A 15660-nucleotide genomic window follows, 5' to 3' on the forward strand; every position below is an offset into this window, starting at 1 on the left:
CTCAAGCAACTTTTGTTCAGCTCACTTTTTCTGAAAATCCTGTCCTGAAGATGTATTCGGGTGTATCCATACATTTGGCCCACCCTGTATATATATATATATAATATAATTTTAAAAAACTTAAGTATTATGATTGATTATTAAAAATATTAGTATTTTCGTAATCAACTTATTTGTACGATTGTCTTTAATATCGTATATCTGTCTATACATCTGTTATGACAATATGGGTACAGTCGGTACTATCGACTTAAGAAAATAATAACCAACATAAAAAATAATTAAGGCTATTAAATCAAGCAACATAAAAAAACGTAAAAAAAGTAATCGAAACTATCATATTTATGTATTGGATATCGTCAAATGTTTGTTAATAGACAATTTGCGTTTTAGTTGGTTTACATAAGCAGAAAAATTTATAAAAGAATACGCTTTTAAAGATTATTCATCAGAACATAACATAAATCGATATTATATTTTAATCGTAACAAGACAAATACATTAATATATATTAGCAATCAAAAAGCTACCTTCTAATGTATATTTTATATATAATATTCTCCAAATTAAATATAAGATTGTTGTATTAAGAAAAAAATATTTATGTACAGCATCGGCGTCAATATCAGAAATAATCACATGCATGTAATATCAAGAAGAAGATATCGAATCTCAACATTAACTTCAAAATTATATATACCACAATGTCAACAGACAGTTTCTAAAACATCTTATCCAATACAAAATTTCATTCATTTTACAAATAGCTATTATATAGAAATGAAGGCTAATTTTTTTAGCATAATAGAATACTAAATAATAATTAGAAATAATTATTCAGACAGTATTAAGAGATATACATATATCGAAGAAGAGAAGGTGGTATTCTTATACAACATACGGGGCGGCTCCGGCTCTGTACGGTACGGCGCAGTGCACCGCGGAAAATCTCGCGGCGAATTTAGTGTAGCCGGGAAGCGTGAGGTGGTTGCGGAGCACACGGAGCACGGCTGACTCCAATCAATACGCCCGTCCGCGCGAACGCGAACGACGGAAGCGAGAGCGCCGGTGGAGGCTCGCGCGCGCTCCCGTCCGAACGGCCGAGCTTTCAGTCGAACGCACGCTCGCGTTGGAAGCTCGCGTCGGTCCCGCTGTTATGAAGCTCATGTTCCATACGTACGCGTGCACCCTGGCCTGACGACCCGGCGCGGCGCGGTGTGACGCGGCGTAGCACGACGCGGCACGGGGATCGCCTGAAAGGTGGAGTAGCGTCTAGGACAGCAAAATGGCGGTCGTGATAAGAAACAAATGATAAGGGTGGCGAACGGCGATCTCGAGAGAACCGCGGCTCAGTGCTCATTGATGATAGTGCGCGACTCTATTCCTATCACGACGAGGACGTGATATCTGGCGTCATCACCACGAACATCGAGGGAGGAGAAACCGCGCAACGGGGAGGCGACGTGCTTTTCACCCTTGTAAGGCGCCTCGAGGGAGGATCGCCTCAATTTCATGAGGATCATGTCACGGGACACTGATCGTGTGCGTTCGCGCTAACGTGTGAGCGATTCGATTATCGATTACGGATCCACCGGCAAAACGGACTGCGCACGACACGAGAATGCTCGTGAGAAAAGTGACGTGGAGTCCAATTACGAACGGAGTCGGGGTTGCAAAAAACAATGCTAATTTGACGGATTGATGGGCTTGCCAACGGGAATCTAATTGCGTCGCAAATATGCATTTACATTTCGAGAAGAACAACAACGCCAAATGCGACTGCAACATTTTGTCGCTCAGCTGGATGGGCAAAGTGCCGGACGAGTCACCAGAGGTAAGTTGTTTGCAACATAGAAAAAAATGCAGATTAGAAAATTCCACTCAGAGAATATTTTAATAAAAACAATGAGGAGAAGCGTAACAAATTAAATATAATGAGATGTAAATTATTATAAAATATTTTTTTTTCGAGTTTTCTTACGCTGGAAACTCTGGGAACAAGTGACAAAAAGCATAACTCTTGAAAGCCACAAATTCACTATTTTAAAATTTAATATAAAATTTATGTATCATTCTCTTTTTGTTTTCATACTTGATAGTTGAGAGCATTATATGCTCTCGATACCGTTATTTCTCTCTTCATTTTTGCTTTAATTTACTGATTAATGTACTGTTTAATGTATATAGAGTGTATTTTAGTTCTCTTTAATTTATATTGATGTTCTTTGAGCAATTTAGAGTTAATTTTTCTTCAGCAGAAACGCTGAAGTACCAATAGTTTTTGAAATCGAAAGAACGATCGAAATGGAACTTTTCACAAACTAAACTTCAAACAATTAAATAAATAATTAAATTTTTTTCCTCTATAAATTTCAAGTAGACTTTAATAGAATTTTATTTTGAGCCTTTGTTAGAGAGAAAAATATGTTGAACATTGAAAAATCACCATAAATAGTGATCTTCCTCGATATTTTTGATTAATTAATTTTAAATTGCTTAAAGAATATAAATATGTTGATATAAATTAAAATTAGCAGATCTAGGACACCTTATATATGAAATATTAAAATTAATCCTTATACACACACACACGTGAATAGCGATTAGATAGTGTTGTAAAGATTCTTTTATTTCGGCGTCTTCTAGGCGTGACAGAGAGATTTCGTTCAAAATAGATTTGTCGTTCCACTTTCGATCGAGCGCATGCAAGAAGTTAAAAATATGTCTTATCAAGTAATTTTGTGTTCCACAAATCACGGAGTAAAACGAGTTATTACAAATTTGTTAATAATGTTGAATATAAGTGATAAAAGATATCGACGACGGTATTCGCTAATGCACATTGTAAATAATAATTTTTTCAATCGTCATTCAATAAGTTTACTCTCAGTCCTTGATATTTAAGCATTAATATTGATGGATTCTTCATCCAAAAGCGAGCAATTAATTCATATGTGAACTGACTGATTTAATAATCGTGAATTTTCGCCTCAAAGTTTTAGTGTTTGAACAAATAAAACATAAACTTATAATATTCTATTAAACAAAAAATTATTGATAGAACGTTATTGTAATGATATTTAGTAACATGTAACGTTTTCTAATATATAGTTTTTATAATGTTGTATCAATAATAGTTATGAATAACTTCGATATATTTGAATATTTCTAAAAGATTTTTGCAATATTTAAAGGAATCGTATTACCCGGTGATATCTTTGAAATCAGGTCCAACTTCTTTTTCGCTTCCTAAATTTTTAGACTATTGATATTGTTCACGATTATTTTGATATAATACTAACTGATGCTGATAGTATTAATTTGAGAAAGGAAAACTACGCTTGTCCAAATAGAAAGAAAAACTCTTTCCACAATCCAAGAAAAATAATCGTTTTGGGTTTTATTGCGTATTTAGACCTAATTGAAAGATGAATGAACAAATAGAATGTTAAAAAGCACATTATAAATGTTAATAAGAATAGGTAGGAGTAGTAAAATGTATATAAACATGAATAAAAAGATAGCCGCTGCACTTTGACACATATACATAGCTACTGTCGCCTCGCGCGGCACGGACGGTGGTAGATAAAACTTTCGCTCAGACAAAAGTAAACGAGCTCGCGCGAGCCAGTAACGATTGCAAAATCAATTTGCCCCATTTCAGATAAAATAGCTAAACAGTCTGGTTGGTTCGGTTAGTTAGTTAGTTAGTATCAATTGTAGAAAACAACGATGAAACATATTCGGAGACCATGCAGCCGATAATTATACAATGACAACCATTGGACTGAACTGACGTATTACAAATTTCTCCGGTTATCTCCTCAATGGAACTAATATGATTTAACGATCGTGAATTTTAGCCTCAAAGTTCTAGTGTTTGAACAAACACAACATAGTGTTTGAACAAATAAAACATAAACTTATAATATTCCATTAAGCAAAGTCATAGGACGTTATTGTAATGATGTTTAGTAATATGTAACATTTTCTAATATGTAGTTTTTAATGTTGTATCATTATGAGTAACTTCGATATTTGAATATTTCTAAAACATTTTTGCAATATTCAAAGGGATCATATCACGATATTCTTGAAATATTTTCAAAATATCAAACGAAAATATTCCAGAGATATGCGTAAAATTAATATTTCAAAACGTTGATTTAATGTTCTTTGTTTATTGGAATGTACACACCAGTGTACATTCCAACCATTCCAGCGAAAACCATTTCGAAACGGTTTGAATATTTTTTTCATGCAATTTGAAATGTAGCCAACTGTCCAGTGAAAGAATATAACTTCTGAGAATTAATAAAAAAACACATTCCCTTATTGGACTATCGGCTACGTTTTAAAACGCATTGGAAAAAAACTTAAAAAAACTTAAAATCGTTTGAAAATAAATGTAAAAGTTCATCCAACTAATAATGCATTACAGAAATTTCAATAATCTTTGCTGTATCGTTTCCGAGATGTTTAATCATAAATCTATATTGTGCAATATAAGATTTCTACAATAAAACAAATTTTTTTTTATTTAAAAAACTTAAAAAAACTTAAAATCGTTTGAAAATAAATGTAAAAGTTCATCCAACATAATGCATTACAGAAATTTCAATAATCTTTGCTGTATCGTTTCCGAGATGTTTAATCATAGATCTATATTGTGCAATATAAGATTTCTACAATAAAACAAATTTTTTTCTAATTTAAGATAAAATTAAAGATATTTAAGATAAAATTTAAGATATTTATATATAAGACAAATTTTAAAAAACTGTCGTAAAATGAACATTTAAATATATTTTAACAAAGTACCGCAAAAATTTATCGTTAAGTTGAAGAAAAATTGAAATATTTCGATGCGAAAATTTCTCATGAAATCAACAAAATATGAATAATGGCAACATCACATACATGATAAATTTGCGTCAGATCCGAGATAACCTCATAATGTCACTTTTATATTTATTTCTCTATTTATTATTTACCTCAATATATAACATTTTTGCATTTCCAATTTTAAATTAAATGAAACTAATCTTTTATAAAATATAGTAACGAGTACATTTTATGTTCATATTTATTTTTACATATCGGCATTAAATAAATTTTCTACAACTGTTATTTTATCACTTTTCAAAATTTGATAACTTTTAAAACAGAAAACATACCCAGCAAATACAGAATATAACTAATATATAACATAGAAGTAATATAACTGCAGTTATACGTTACTAAAATTACTTAGGCCGGTATTCATAGTCGAATCTTATTTCAAGACCGTCTTAAGTAATGTCTTAAGATACGAATATGGTTCTGTGATTGGTTCATGATATCTTAAGATAGTACTTAAGATGATCTTAAATATAAGATCGGATTATGAATACCGGCCTTAATTTCCTTTTATAACAGCAATTATATTTTATAACTTATTTTAAAATTATATTATATTATATTATATTATTTTGTTATGTACTGGTTGTAACAATATAATAGCAACACAACTTAACATATTATATAACAAGTGTAGTGTTCACGTTATATTTATGTTATAGCATTTTTATATATAGGATATCAGATTGCATCCTTTATATAGTATTTATTTCTTATACGTAAAATATGCGTTAACGCATATAAGAACGGTAATCACAATACGGCAAAACTTATTATTATTATAGTGCTTGTTCTTATAATGAAGTAGCATATATTTTGATTAATGATTATTACTAGTAACAATCGCTAGTAACAATTGCTCCCATCGAAATATTATGTATAGTCATAGGAATAAATAAATATTAATAATTAATCAAGAATAGCAAAATACTTTTATATCATTATACCTACTAGAAATAACTAGTAACCCTTCTGCATACAATTACTATACAACAATTTTCAAGGAACCATATATATTTATGGTTCATCGAAAATGGATAAGTTATATTTCAATTTTATATAGTATTTCAACTATTAATATATATAACTGCTATATAATCTTCTAGCAACATGTTACTTACACATTACATAATTTATATGAGTAGAAAATCACTACTAACGTAATATATTCGTGTTATATTGTATATTATATTTTGTTATATTATGACAATATAACAGTTTTTGCTAGGTTATGAAATGTACGAATTTCGTACATATTTTGTTATTGCAAAATTATTTTTGTTACTTTTAATAATTTTATTAATAAAATACTAATTAACTGAAGAGTATTTAGACAACTAAAATTTTCTTAAAGGCAACACGCTCATTTTATGTGTTGGACATATATTGTCAAAAATTGATTCAAAAGAACCTTGCCTATTTTCATAGAGGTTTCCGGTCATCCGCGTCCAGTCATCAATCATATATATTATTGTAGATAATAATGGTAGTATTTAAGAAAAAATAGTTTTAGATCATCAAACCCCCGTCGAAAGTAGTTCTGACCTCTTAATGATATCATTTTATTTGTTCGATAGTTCATCATCAAAGTTGCCCAACATATTTATTATTTATCTTTACACGATATTTTTGCGCTTTCAATTAACTAATAATTTTTCCTAAAGATTTCTTTTTGCACCCAAAACACCTCCTCGTGGTGACGGCGGTAACAAACAAATGTTGAAGGGAAAGATTCTATTAAAGAATATTATTGCACATATATTGGGAGTAATTGCATTAATTTTAAGGGATTTTTTGGTAAAAATACGGCTTTATTGTGAAAAAATGGTTACAAATTGATCATTCAAAATATTGTCGCTAGCCACTACTTTTTCCCATCTTTCTGGTAATAGGTGGATTCCACGTCGAAAAAACGACACATCTTTTGAGGCTATCCACGAATCGACCTATTTTTTGGTATCCTCATAAGAATGGAAGCGGTGCTCAGACAGGCCATGAGTCATTGATCGAAATAGGTGGTAATCGGAAGGAACAATATCTGGAGAATACGGCGGGTGTGATAGGATATCCCAGTTAAGCGCTTCTAACATTTCCTCCATCGGTTTCGCAACATGTGGCCGAACGTTGTCGTGCTGGAAAATCACTTTGTCGTGTCTTTTCGTGTCTTTTCGCTAGCCGTTTTTGCTTCAATACTCGGCTCAATTGCATCAATTCTTGTTGGTAGCATTCCCCAGTGATGGTTTCGTTGGGTTGGAGCAGCTCATAATACACTACACCCAGCTGATCCCGCCAAATACAGAGCATGAGCTTGGCGCCATGAATATTCGGCTTTGCCGTCGATGTTGATAGTTCGCCTAGCCTGCACCATGATTTTTTGCGCTTTGGATTATCGCTACTATCGTAGCGTATCCATTTTTCACCACCCGTCACGATACGATGCAAGCAACTTTTTCTTCTGTGTCTTTGAAGCAACAATTCACAGGTCATTTTGCGCCTTTCGACATCCCTCGGCTTCAACTCGTACGGCACCCAATTTCCTTGTATTTGAATCATTCCAATGGCCTTCAAACGTCTGGAAATCGTTTATCGATCAACATTTAATGATTCTGCAAGTTCTTCTTGCGTTTGACTCGGGTCTTAATCGAGTAAAGCTTCCACTTCCTCATCTTCAAACTTTTTCGTCTGGTCTGGACGTTCCTTGTCTTCCGTGTCAAAATCATCTTTTTTCGAAACTAATACTCACATGTTGAAATCGATGGAGTATAATCACCATAAGCTTTCGACAACATTCGTTGACTTTCAGCAGCACTTTTCTTCAAATGGAAGCAAAAAAGCAAAGCTTCCTGCAAATTGCGTTTTGTTGGCACAAAATTCGACATATTCAATGCTCAAAAAAACAATGTTGTTTACACTTCGGCAAAATGACACATACTAAAAACTAAAGCTACATGATGGTGCTTTGACATGAAGGTAGCAACAATATGACCCGATGCGATATAGTACTAGTTACGCCATCTCTTTAAAATCCTTTAAAATTAATGCACACTCCCAATAAAAATGCTCGTACTGTACCTATAGGCTGCTGTACCTATATTATGTCAATAATTTAGTATCTGGAATATGCTAAATATCTTTTTAATGATAATTTCTGAGCATAGTAATTATGTATTTGTTATGTTAGTTAGGTCTGATGATGAACTATCGAACAAATAAAATTATATCATTAAGAGGTTTGGAACTACTTTCGGCGGGGGTTTAAGGATTCTTTCTTAAATATTATCATTATTATCTACAAAATTATATATGATTGATGACTGGACGCGGATTGGGTGAAAAATGGGTGAAGTTCTTTATTAAATAATTATCATTATTATTAATGGGTAAAGTTCTTTATTAAATCATTATCCTAATAATTATTATTCTAAATATGTATCATAAGTTGTAATTATTGTTTCATTTTCTGTTTTTCTTTAATAGTTTTCATAATTTTGGGGAAAGTAAATTAGAATTAAATTTACATCAATACGTCAAAAGGCGTTTGGTGCAATGAGAAAAAAATATTTAAAAGTTTATGTCAAATATAAAATTTATTTTTGTAAAATATAAAAAGTTTATTCCTGTGAAATAAACTTTATATAATAAATAAATTTTTATATAAAATAAATTTAAAATATTTTCTCACACACAATGTATTGCTATCAGGACTGAGTTTTGCAAACGTTGAAAATTTTGAAGACGTGGTTGTGGTATCTTGTGATTGTAGTGATTAGCATACTGCTATTTATATTTTCTGTAATATACGAATCACTTATTCGCGTATCTCGTACCTCAATAAACCGATTAGCTGCTTCATGAACATTTCCACGAATAGCGCAACGATGAGCAATAGAATATTCGAGACGCTTAGGACCATTAATGTATGCGGATCACGTACTCGGTCAAGTAAATGCAATTTCTGTGGAAGATCTGGCACAATGTTCGACCACGGAAGAGTCTGTCATGAGTCCGTAGAGATTTTGTAGATTCGTGGCAAGTTAATAAAAGAATCGTGGAACGTCGAAACAGCTCGACAGATCGGAGTTCTTTCCGGGCGAAAGAAACGTACATGTTAGATACAAGAAATAAGAACGTAACGAGAGTGAGGAGTTCCACAGGAGGTTTAATGGGTTTGTGTACAGTAGTAACCTGACTTGGTGGCGAAGATGAAGATTGTGCTTGGTGTTTCGAGTGGATCTCTTTTCACGAGCTAACTAACGAGTAGCCAAGCTCCCAAAGACGGCTTTGTCCCGCACCACTTCGCGGTCATCGAGAAGTACGAACTGGTACCGCAAGGTATGCACCCTCCACGAACGGGTGTAATCGCAAAATTCTTTCTCGCAAGCGAGGCGCAATTACGTTCGACCGATTTCTGGAGAGAACATTCTGTGCCGCGTGTATTCTGAAATTATGTTCAGATCCTCTTTGAAAATTGTTCATCTACAATATATCATGTTCGTGCGCGAATAGTTTTGATACAAATGCAATAAAGAAAAATGAGAACTGCATTTCGATCATTCTAGAGATTCTTCTGTGGCAATCGCGATGCCGTACGCCCGTCTCAGCAGTATGCGCATGCACGCGTAACCGAGCTTAATTTGATTGCCGAACTTGAACGTGCGACAGGACACGATCGATCAGAATTAATTACGGCTGCCGTACTTCTTGATCGACGAGCACGTTCCTCGCTTCGAGTCTAATTCAGCACTGGCAAGCAATTTGCGAACGGCGATTCGACGGAAGCCGACTCTCGCGACGCAGAAATAAGCGCGATGAAAATCGTGTACAAGTGGGGTGGTTCAATTACTGGAAAAATAATTGACTTACGATGCTACGGTGAATTCGATTGAGTCACTCGGGTTCGCCATCCTAAAGGAATTCAATCAGTATGCTATCATTATTTCCCGTTGTTAACCTACCTATACTTATTTATACAGGGTGTCCGGTAACTGATCGAGCAACCGTCGTGTACGGGTAGAACGGGTCAAAATAATCATAAAAGTTATATATCATTTCGAAATTTTCTCAATATTTATTCCGTAATTAATTAAAATGTATAAGCGAATAAGCTCACAAGAAACGGTAGGACAGGCTCTATGTATAAAAGAAATGGCTTACCTCTTAGCAACGATGAGTAAACAGCTGATTTCGAGGCGGAGTAACAAGCGACACGTATACGTTACTCAGCCTTGAAATTAGCTGTTTATTCATCGTTGTTAAAAAGTAAACCATTTCTTTTATACACAGAGCCTGTCCTACCGCTTCTCATGAGCTCATTCGATTATACATTTTAATTAATTACGGAATAAATATTGAGAAAATTTAAAAATGGTATATAATTTTTATGATTATTTTGACTCGTTCTACCCGTACACGGCGGTTGCTCGATCAATTACCGGACACTCTGTATATCCGATCATTTCTACACCCTCTAAATTTCTTGGAGTGAAATTCCATTAAAAAGATGCAGTGATTACTGAGATGACCACTCGAATTAAGTAATTTTTTATTCATATAAAATAAATTTTTTGCTCTGAATTATTCAATGAGAATTTTCATTCGAAATTGAAAGGTGAATCTGATGTGCTCCATCGTAACAGGAATATATTTATTCTAATCGATTGAAATATTCGTTCATATAGAGTCAGCGCGCGTCCACTCTACATAGAGAAAACAATTTCTTTGAATTTAGTCTTCCTATTTATTTGATTTGGTTTTGTTGAACTTAAATAGCATAATTTTATATCAAGTTTATATCAAGTTTATTTGTTTTATTAGATTAAATCATGTTGTTTGGTAAAAAATACTTACTTAAAGAAAATAAAATTTGATTTTCAGCCAAATGATATATATATTATTTGGTTATATTTTAAATTTTAGTTTGTTGAATTAAGTCATGTTATTCAATTGAAAATTATTATTATATTAAATGTTTCGTTTTGATTTCAACATTTCTCACTTTAATCTATTGCTTAGACTAATATTAACTGTTGTTACTTTAGACTAATATTAACTATTGTTATTTTCAACTATTATCAGTAAATATAGTATAAGAAAGTTTTTTTGATATTATAAGAATATATTATTAAAAAAAAAAACTAGTACAAGGAACCTATAAGAGCTGAGCGCTGGAAAGAAATACGCGAGATACACATAAATATATAATTTTTTAAAATATCAAGAAATACAATCCTTTTTAATCCTTTATTAGATCTTCTTTAATGTAAATTAACAAGTTTTTAACAATATAATTTTGATTTTTTATTGTTTATCTTAGAGTCTTATGATATATCAATTTTTGATACAATATAAACATAGTGCTATAATTTTGATTTTTTATTGTTTATCTTAGAGTCTTATGATATATCAATTTTTGATACAATATAAACATAGTGCTATATCATCAAAATTAATTGATATCATTAATATGATTATTGAGTAATCAAAATCATGGTCATTAAAAAAATGGGTAATCGCATCACGAGATGATGAGATATTTAGATAGAAAATTACGGCAGACGCACACGATGAAGTAATAAGAAAGACAAATCGTCAGTAATGCAAGAAAAGATATGTCAAGTACCTTATGATTATTTAAACAAAGTCAAATTTAGTGAATTTAATCAAAATCGAATTTTCCTAAATGAGTAAGTCAAGTAAAACCACTTTTTTCTTTGAACTAAATAATAAATTATTTAGATCAAACAACAAAATTACTTGGGAAGTCAAACAATTGTATTTGTTGAATTAAAAATTATTTATTTGGATTATTTTATTAGAGAAAGTACCTCGCTTTTCTTATGAGGAAAACGTTTTCAGTCAATTTGCTTAAATTTGTAATTTTTACAGCTCTGATTAAAAATTTCAATGAACAAAATCCTTATATGGCTAGTTTCTGAATAAAAAATATTTAAAAGTCTCTTTCATGAAATCGGTTTGTACATTTGCTTATACATTTGCAGTTTGTACTTGTGTATACCCGCATATATAAAGGATGTCTCAAATTACTTTCACAATCTCTTGTGAAAACGTAAAGCCGTTTGAGATGAACACAAAAGTCTTATACCGTTTTGTAATATTCTCAATAATAGTCGAGACATTAATTGTGAAAGATTAAGGAAAACGCGCGCTGAATGGTTCGGAGAAGGAGCGCTCCAGCTGCAGCGCCGATCCAGTAATATAGGACGCGAATGCCGACGCGCAGTGAATGGAAAAACATCGCGCCAGTACTTGTACTTATATCGCTGCGCTCCTACGTTTCGTTTCCACGCGACACGGCAAGATGTAGAATCGCAGCGATATGAGCATAGACATTGGCGCGATGTTCTTCTACTCACCGCGCGCCGACATACGCATGCTATATTACTAGGCCCCCTGCAGCTTGAACGCTATTCCTTCGGCTATTCAACGCGCGTTTTTTCTTAATTTTTCACAATTTTTTTCTCGACTATTATTGTAAATATCGCAAAACGATATAGGATTTTTGCGTTCTCAATCCGCTTTACGTCTTTACGAGAGATTGTGAAGGTGATCTGGAACATTCTATATATATACAGGGTGGCTCACATAACTCTTAACAACTCTATATCTTGGAAACTATTTCATCGATTTTAATGATTTAAGTCTTGAATTCCATAGATCTGAAGGGCCTTCAAAGTAGAATGATGGTTGGTCCTCCAATCTCTGTTGCGTGGGTGGAACGGAGGTTAACTGAAAAATTTTAAATGAAAAAGCTTATCAATAATTATATTTTTGAATTCTTTGGACAAAAACAACTTAGTTTTGTCCGATACATTTTTTTATCAAATGCTTCTATTAAAAAATATGACGGTTTAAAGTCGAAATTTCAAACCGTCATATTTTTTAATAGAAGCATCTGACAAAAAATGTGTTGGATAAAATTAAGTTGTTTTTATCCAAAGAATTCAAAAATATAATTTTTACAAGCATTTTCATTAAAAATTTTTAAGTTAACCCACATTCCATCTGCGCAACAGAGGTTAGTGGACCAACCTCCATTCCAGTTTAAAGGCACTTCAGATCTATACAATTCAAAACTTAAATCGTTAAAATCGATGAAATAATTTCGGAGATATCGAGTTGTAAAGAATTATGTAGGTCACCTTGTATATACCAGGTATGTAAATATGAAACCGGAATTTTTGTATAGAAAATACACGTTTATAGTATGAAAATGATAAAAAAATATTTTATTCGAAGTATTGCCCATTGCTAGCTATACATTTTTCCCACCTGTCTGACAATTTGTGGATGCCACGCCAAAAAAACTGTTGCTCTTTTGAGGCAAACTAGTCATCGAGCCATTTTCGTACATTTTCGTAAGAAGTGAAGCGCTGCTTAGCAAGTGCGTGTCCCATCGATGTAAATAAATAGTAATCGGACGGAGCCAAGTCTAGTGAGTAAGCCGCATGCGAAAGTATTTCCCAACTAAACGCCTCAATCGTTTCCTTGACCAGTTTTGCTGTGTGTGATGGTGCACTACCATGAAGCAAAATCACTTTGTGTTGCCTTTTTTTATATTCTGGTCGTTTTTCACGCAAAGCTTGATTCAAATCGATCATTTGTTGTCGGTAGCGTTCAGTATTAACGGTTTGGCCAGGTTTTAGCAGCTCATAATAGATCACACCCTTCTGATCCCACCAAACACAGAGCATTGTCTTCCGTCCATAGCGGTTTGGCCTTGCAGTCGATGTCGATGATTCGCCTGGAGTTACCCATGATCTTTTACACTTAGGATTCTTAAAATATATCCACTTTTCATCGCCAGTTACAATTCGATGGAGAAATGACTTTCTTTTGTACCTGGCGAGCAGCATTTCGCAAGTGGTTTTTCGGTTTTCCTGCTGTCTTTCATTCAGTTCATGTGGAACCCATTTTCCCATCTTCTGGATCTTTCCCATGGCTTTCAAACGTATGGAGACGGCTTCTCGTGTCACATTTAATTGATCCGCGAGTTGTTGTTGCGTTTGAGTGTCATCCTCATCCAACAATGCTTGCAATTCGCTGTCTTCAAACTTTTTCGGTGGTCTTCCACGTTCTTCGTTTCTCACGTTCAAATCGCCACTTTTGAATTTTTTAAACCACTCAAAGCACTGTGATTTACCAAGAGCATGCTCACCGTAAGCTTCGACAAGCATTCGATGCGATTCTGCAGCAGTTTTCTTCAAATGGTAACAGAAAATCAATGCTGTCCGCAAATCGTAGTTTCCAGGCACAAAATGCGACATGTTCAACGCTATTACAAACTATGCTGTTGTATGAAACTTGTATTGTTGTGAGTTGAAAATCTTTGTCAGAGATGTCAACAAGGAAATGGCGCCAATGACGCGGTTTGACGCTAACTACATTGACAGCTAGGGCTATCTATGGGCAAATTCCGGTTTCATATTTACAGACCTGGTACAAAGTATCTGACTTGTACTGTACCAGAGCTATTGTAATATACAGGATGTCCTAGACCTCCACAATCACACTTTGCAAGAACGTAGAACCGATTGAGGTGAGCAAGAAAGTCTTGTACTGTATTACGCAATAGTTTTCGAGAAATTAATTATTTTATCTGAGCTAATCAGTGCAAGGGAAGCGGCAGCCAAAAGAAAGATGTCTTTGGCCGTTCAATAGTAATATACGCAAATCACAACTCGCGTCTCTCCGCCCATAGCTACGAGACACAGCGAGATTTGATACACTAACACATGTGCATGACATATGTCGGCATGAAATCCGTGTACCGAATCGACGCCGAATCTAAGAATTGCCGCTTCGTTGTTTCACCTCTACAGAGCGGATGGACGGAGCGAGTCGCAATTCGCGTGTATCACGGTCACGCGCCGGCTGAAAACATTTTTCTTTCGGTTGCCGCTTCTCGTGCGCTGATTAGTTCAGATAAAATAATTAATTTCTCAAAAACTATTGCGAATATTGCAAAATAGCACTTCTTGTTCACCTCAATTCGTTCTACATTCTCGTAAAGTGGATCATAGAAGTCTAGGACACCCTGTATAGCTAGAACGGATTGAGATGAGTAATGGAATCGGTGCTGTTTTTTAAACAATCATGTGAAATTTTGAGATATAACGACGAAAGATTTCTACTGAGCGGTAACCTACTCGAAAAAGAATAGACCACGCTGAGTAGAGGACGATCACTGATGCAATTTCGACCCCGCATACTCGTTGCTAAGAGGCTAACCCGGCTAGCGACAGCTCATATAGCGTTCGTCTCACCGCAGCACGCGTGCTGATTGGTAGAAATCTTTCGTTGTTAATATCTCAAAATTTCATGTAGTTGTTTAAAAAAGGAACACCGATTTTATTACTCGCCTCCATCTATTCTAGCTATACAAGATGTCCCGCATAAGACCAATCGCGCGCCTATCTCATAGGCCCAGAGGTGGGGACTGCGTCTTAAATCTGACACTGCTTGAGACACACGAGCCATCGGCCATTTTCTTCGCCGGCCATGGGGAGCCGTATGTCTCGCTTGTTGTGTTGCGCGCTCTGATTAGCCCATTTATTTTATTTAATTACTCGAAATTTTACGTAGTTGTTCAAGAAATGACTTCGACCATATTTTTCACTTTTATCTGTTCTACTTATATTTCTCTTTTAGTACATTTTATGCGGAACATCCTGCATATTAGCTCCTACATATTAGCATATTATATATATATATATATATATATATATATATATATATATATAT

General features: G+C 34.0%; 1 protein-coding gene across 1 annotated transcript in view; it reads left to right on the forward strand.

Moving 5' to 3' along the window:
• Window positions 1–1123: 1123 nt before the first annotated feature.
• The window catches only part of LOC116844001 (tubby-related protein 4), a 131604-nt gene continuing 117067 nt past the window's right edge, over window positions 1124–15660 (forward strand). Inside the window, exon 1 of the mRNA XM_032815036.1 lies at window positions 1124–1834. Within this exon, the coding sequence (XP_032670927.1) occupies window positions 1739–1834 (96 nt within the window). The 5' untranslated portion in view covers window positions 1124–1738. The remainder of the gene's footprint in view (window positions 1835–15660) is intronic.

Source organism: Odontomachus brunneus, unplaced genomic scaffold, assembly GCF_010583005.1.
Source record: "Odontomachus brunneus isolate Ranch 3 - 2012 unplaced genomic scaffold, Obru_v1 Obru_scaffold_038, whole genome shotgun sequence".
Lineage (NCBI taxonomy): Eukaryota > Metazoa > Arthropoda > Insecta > Hymenoptera > Formicidae > Odontomachus > Odontomachus brunneus.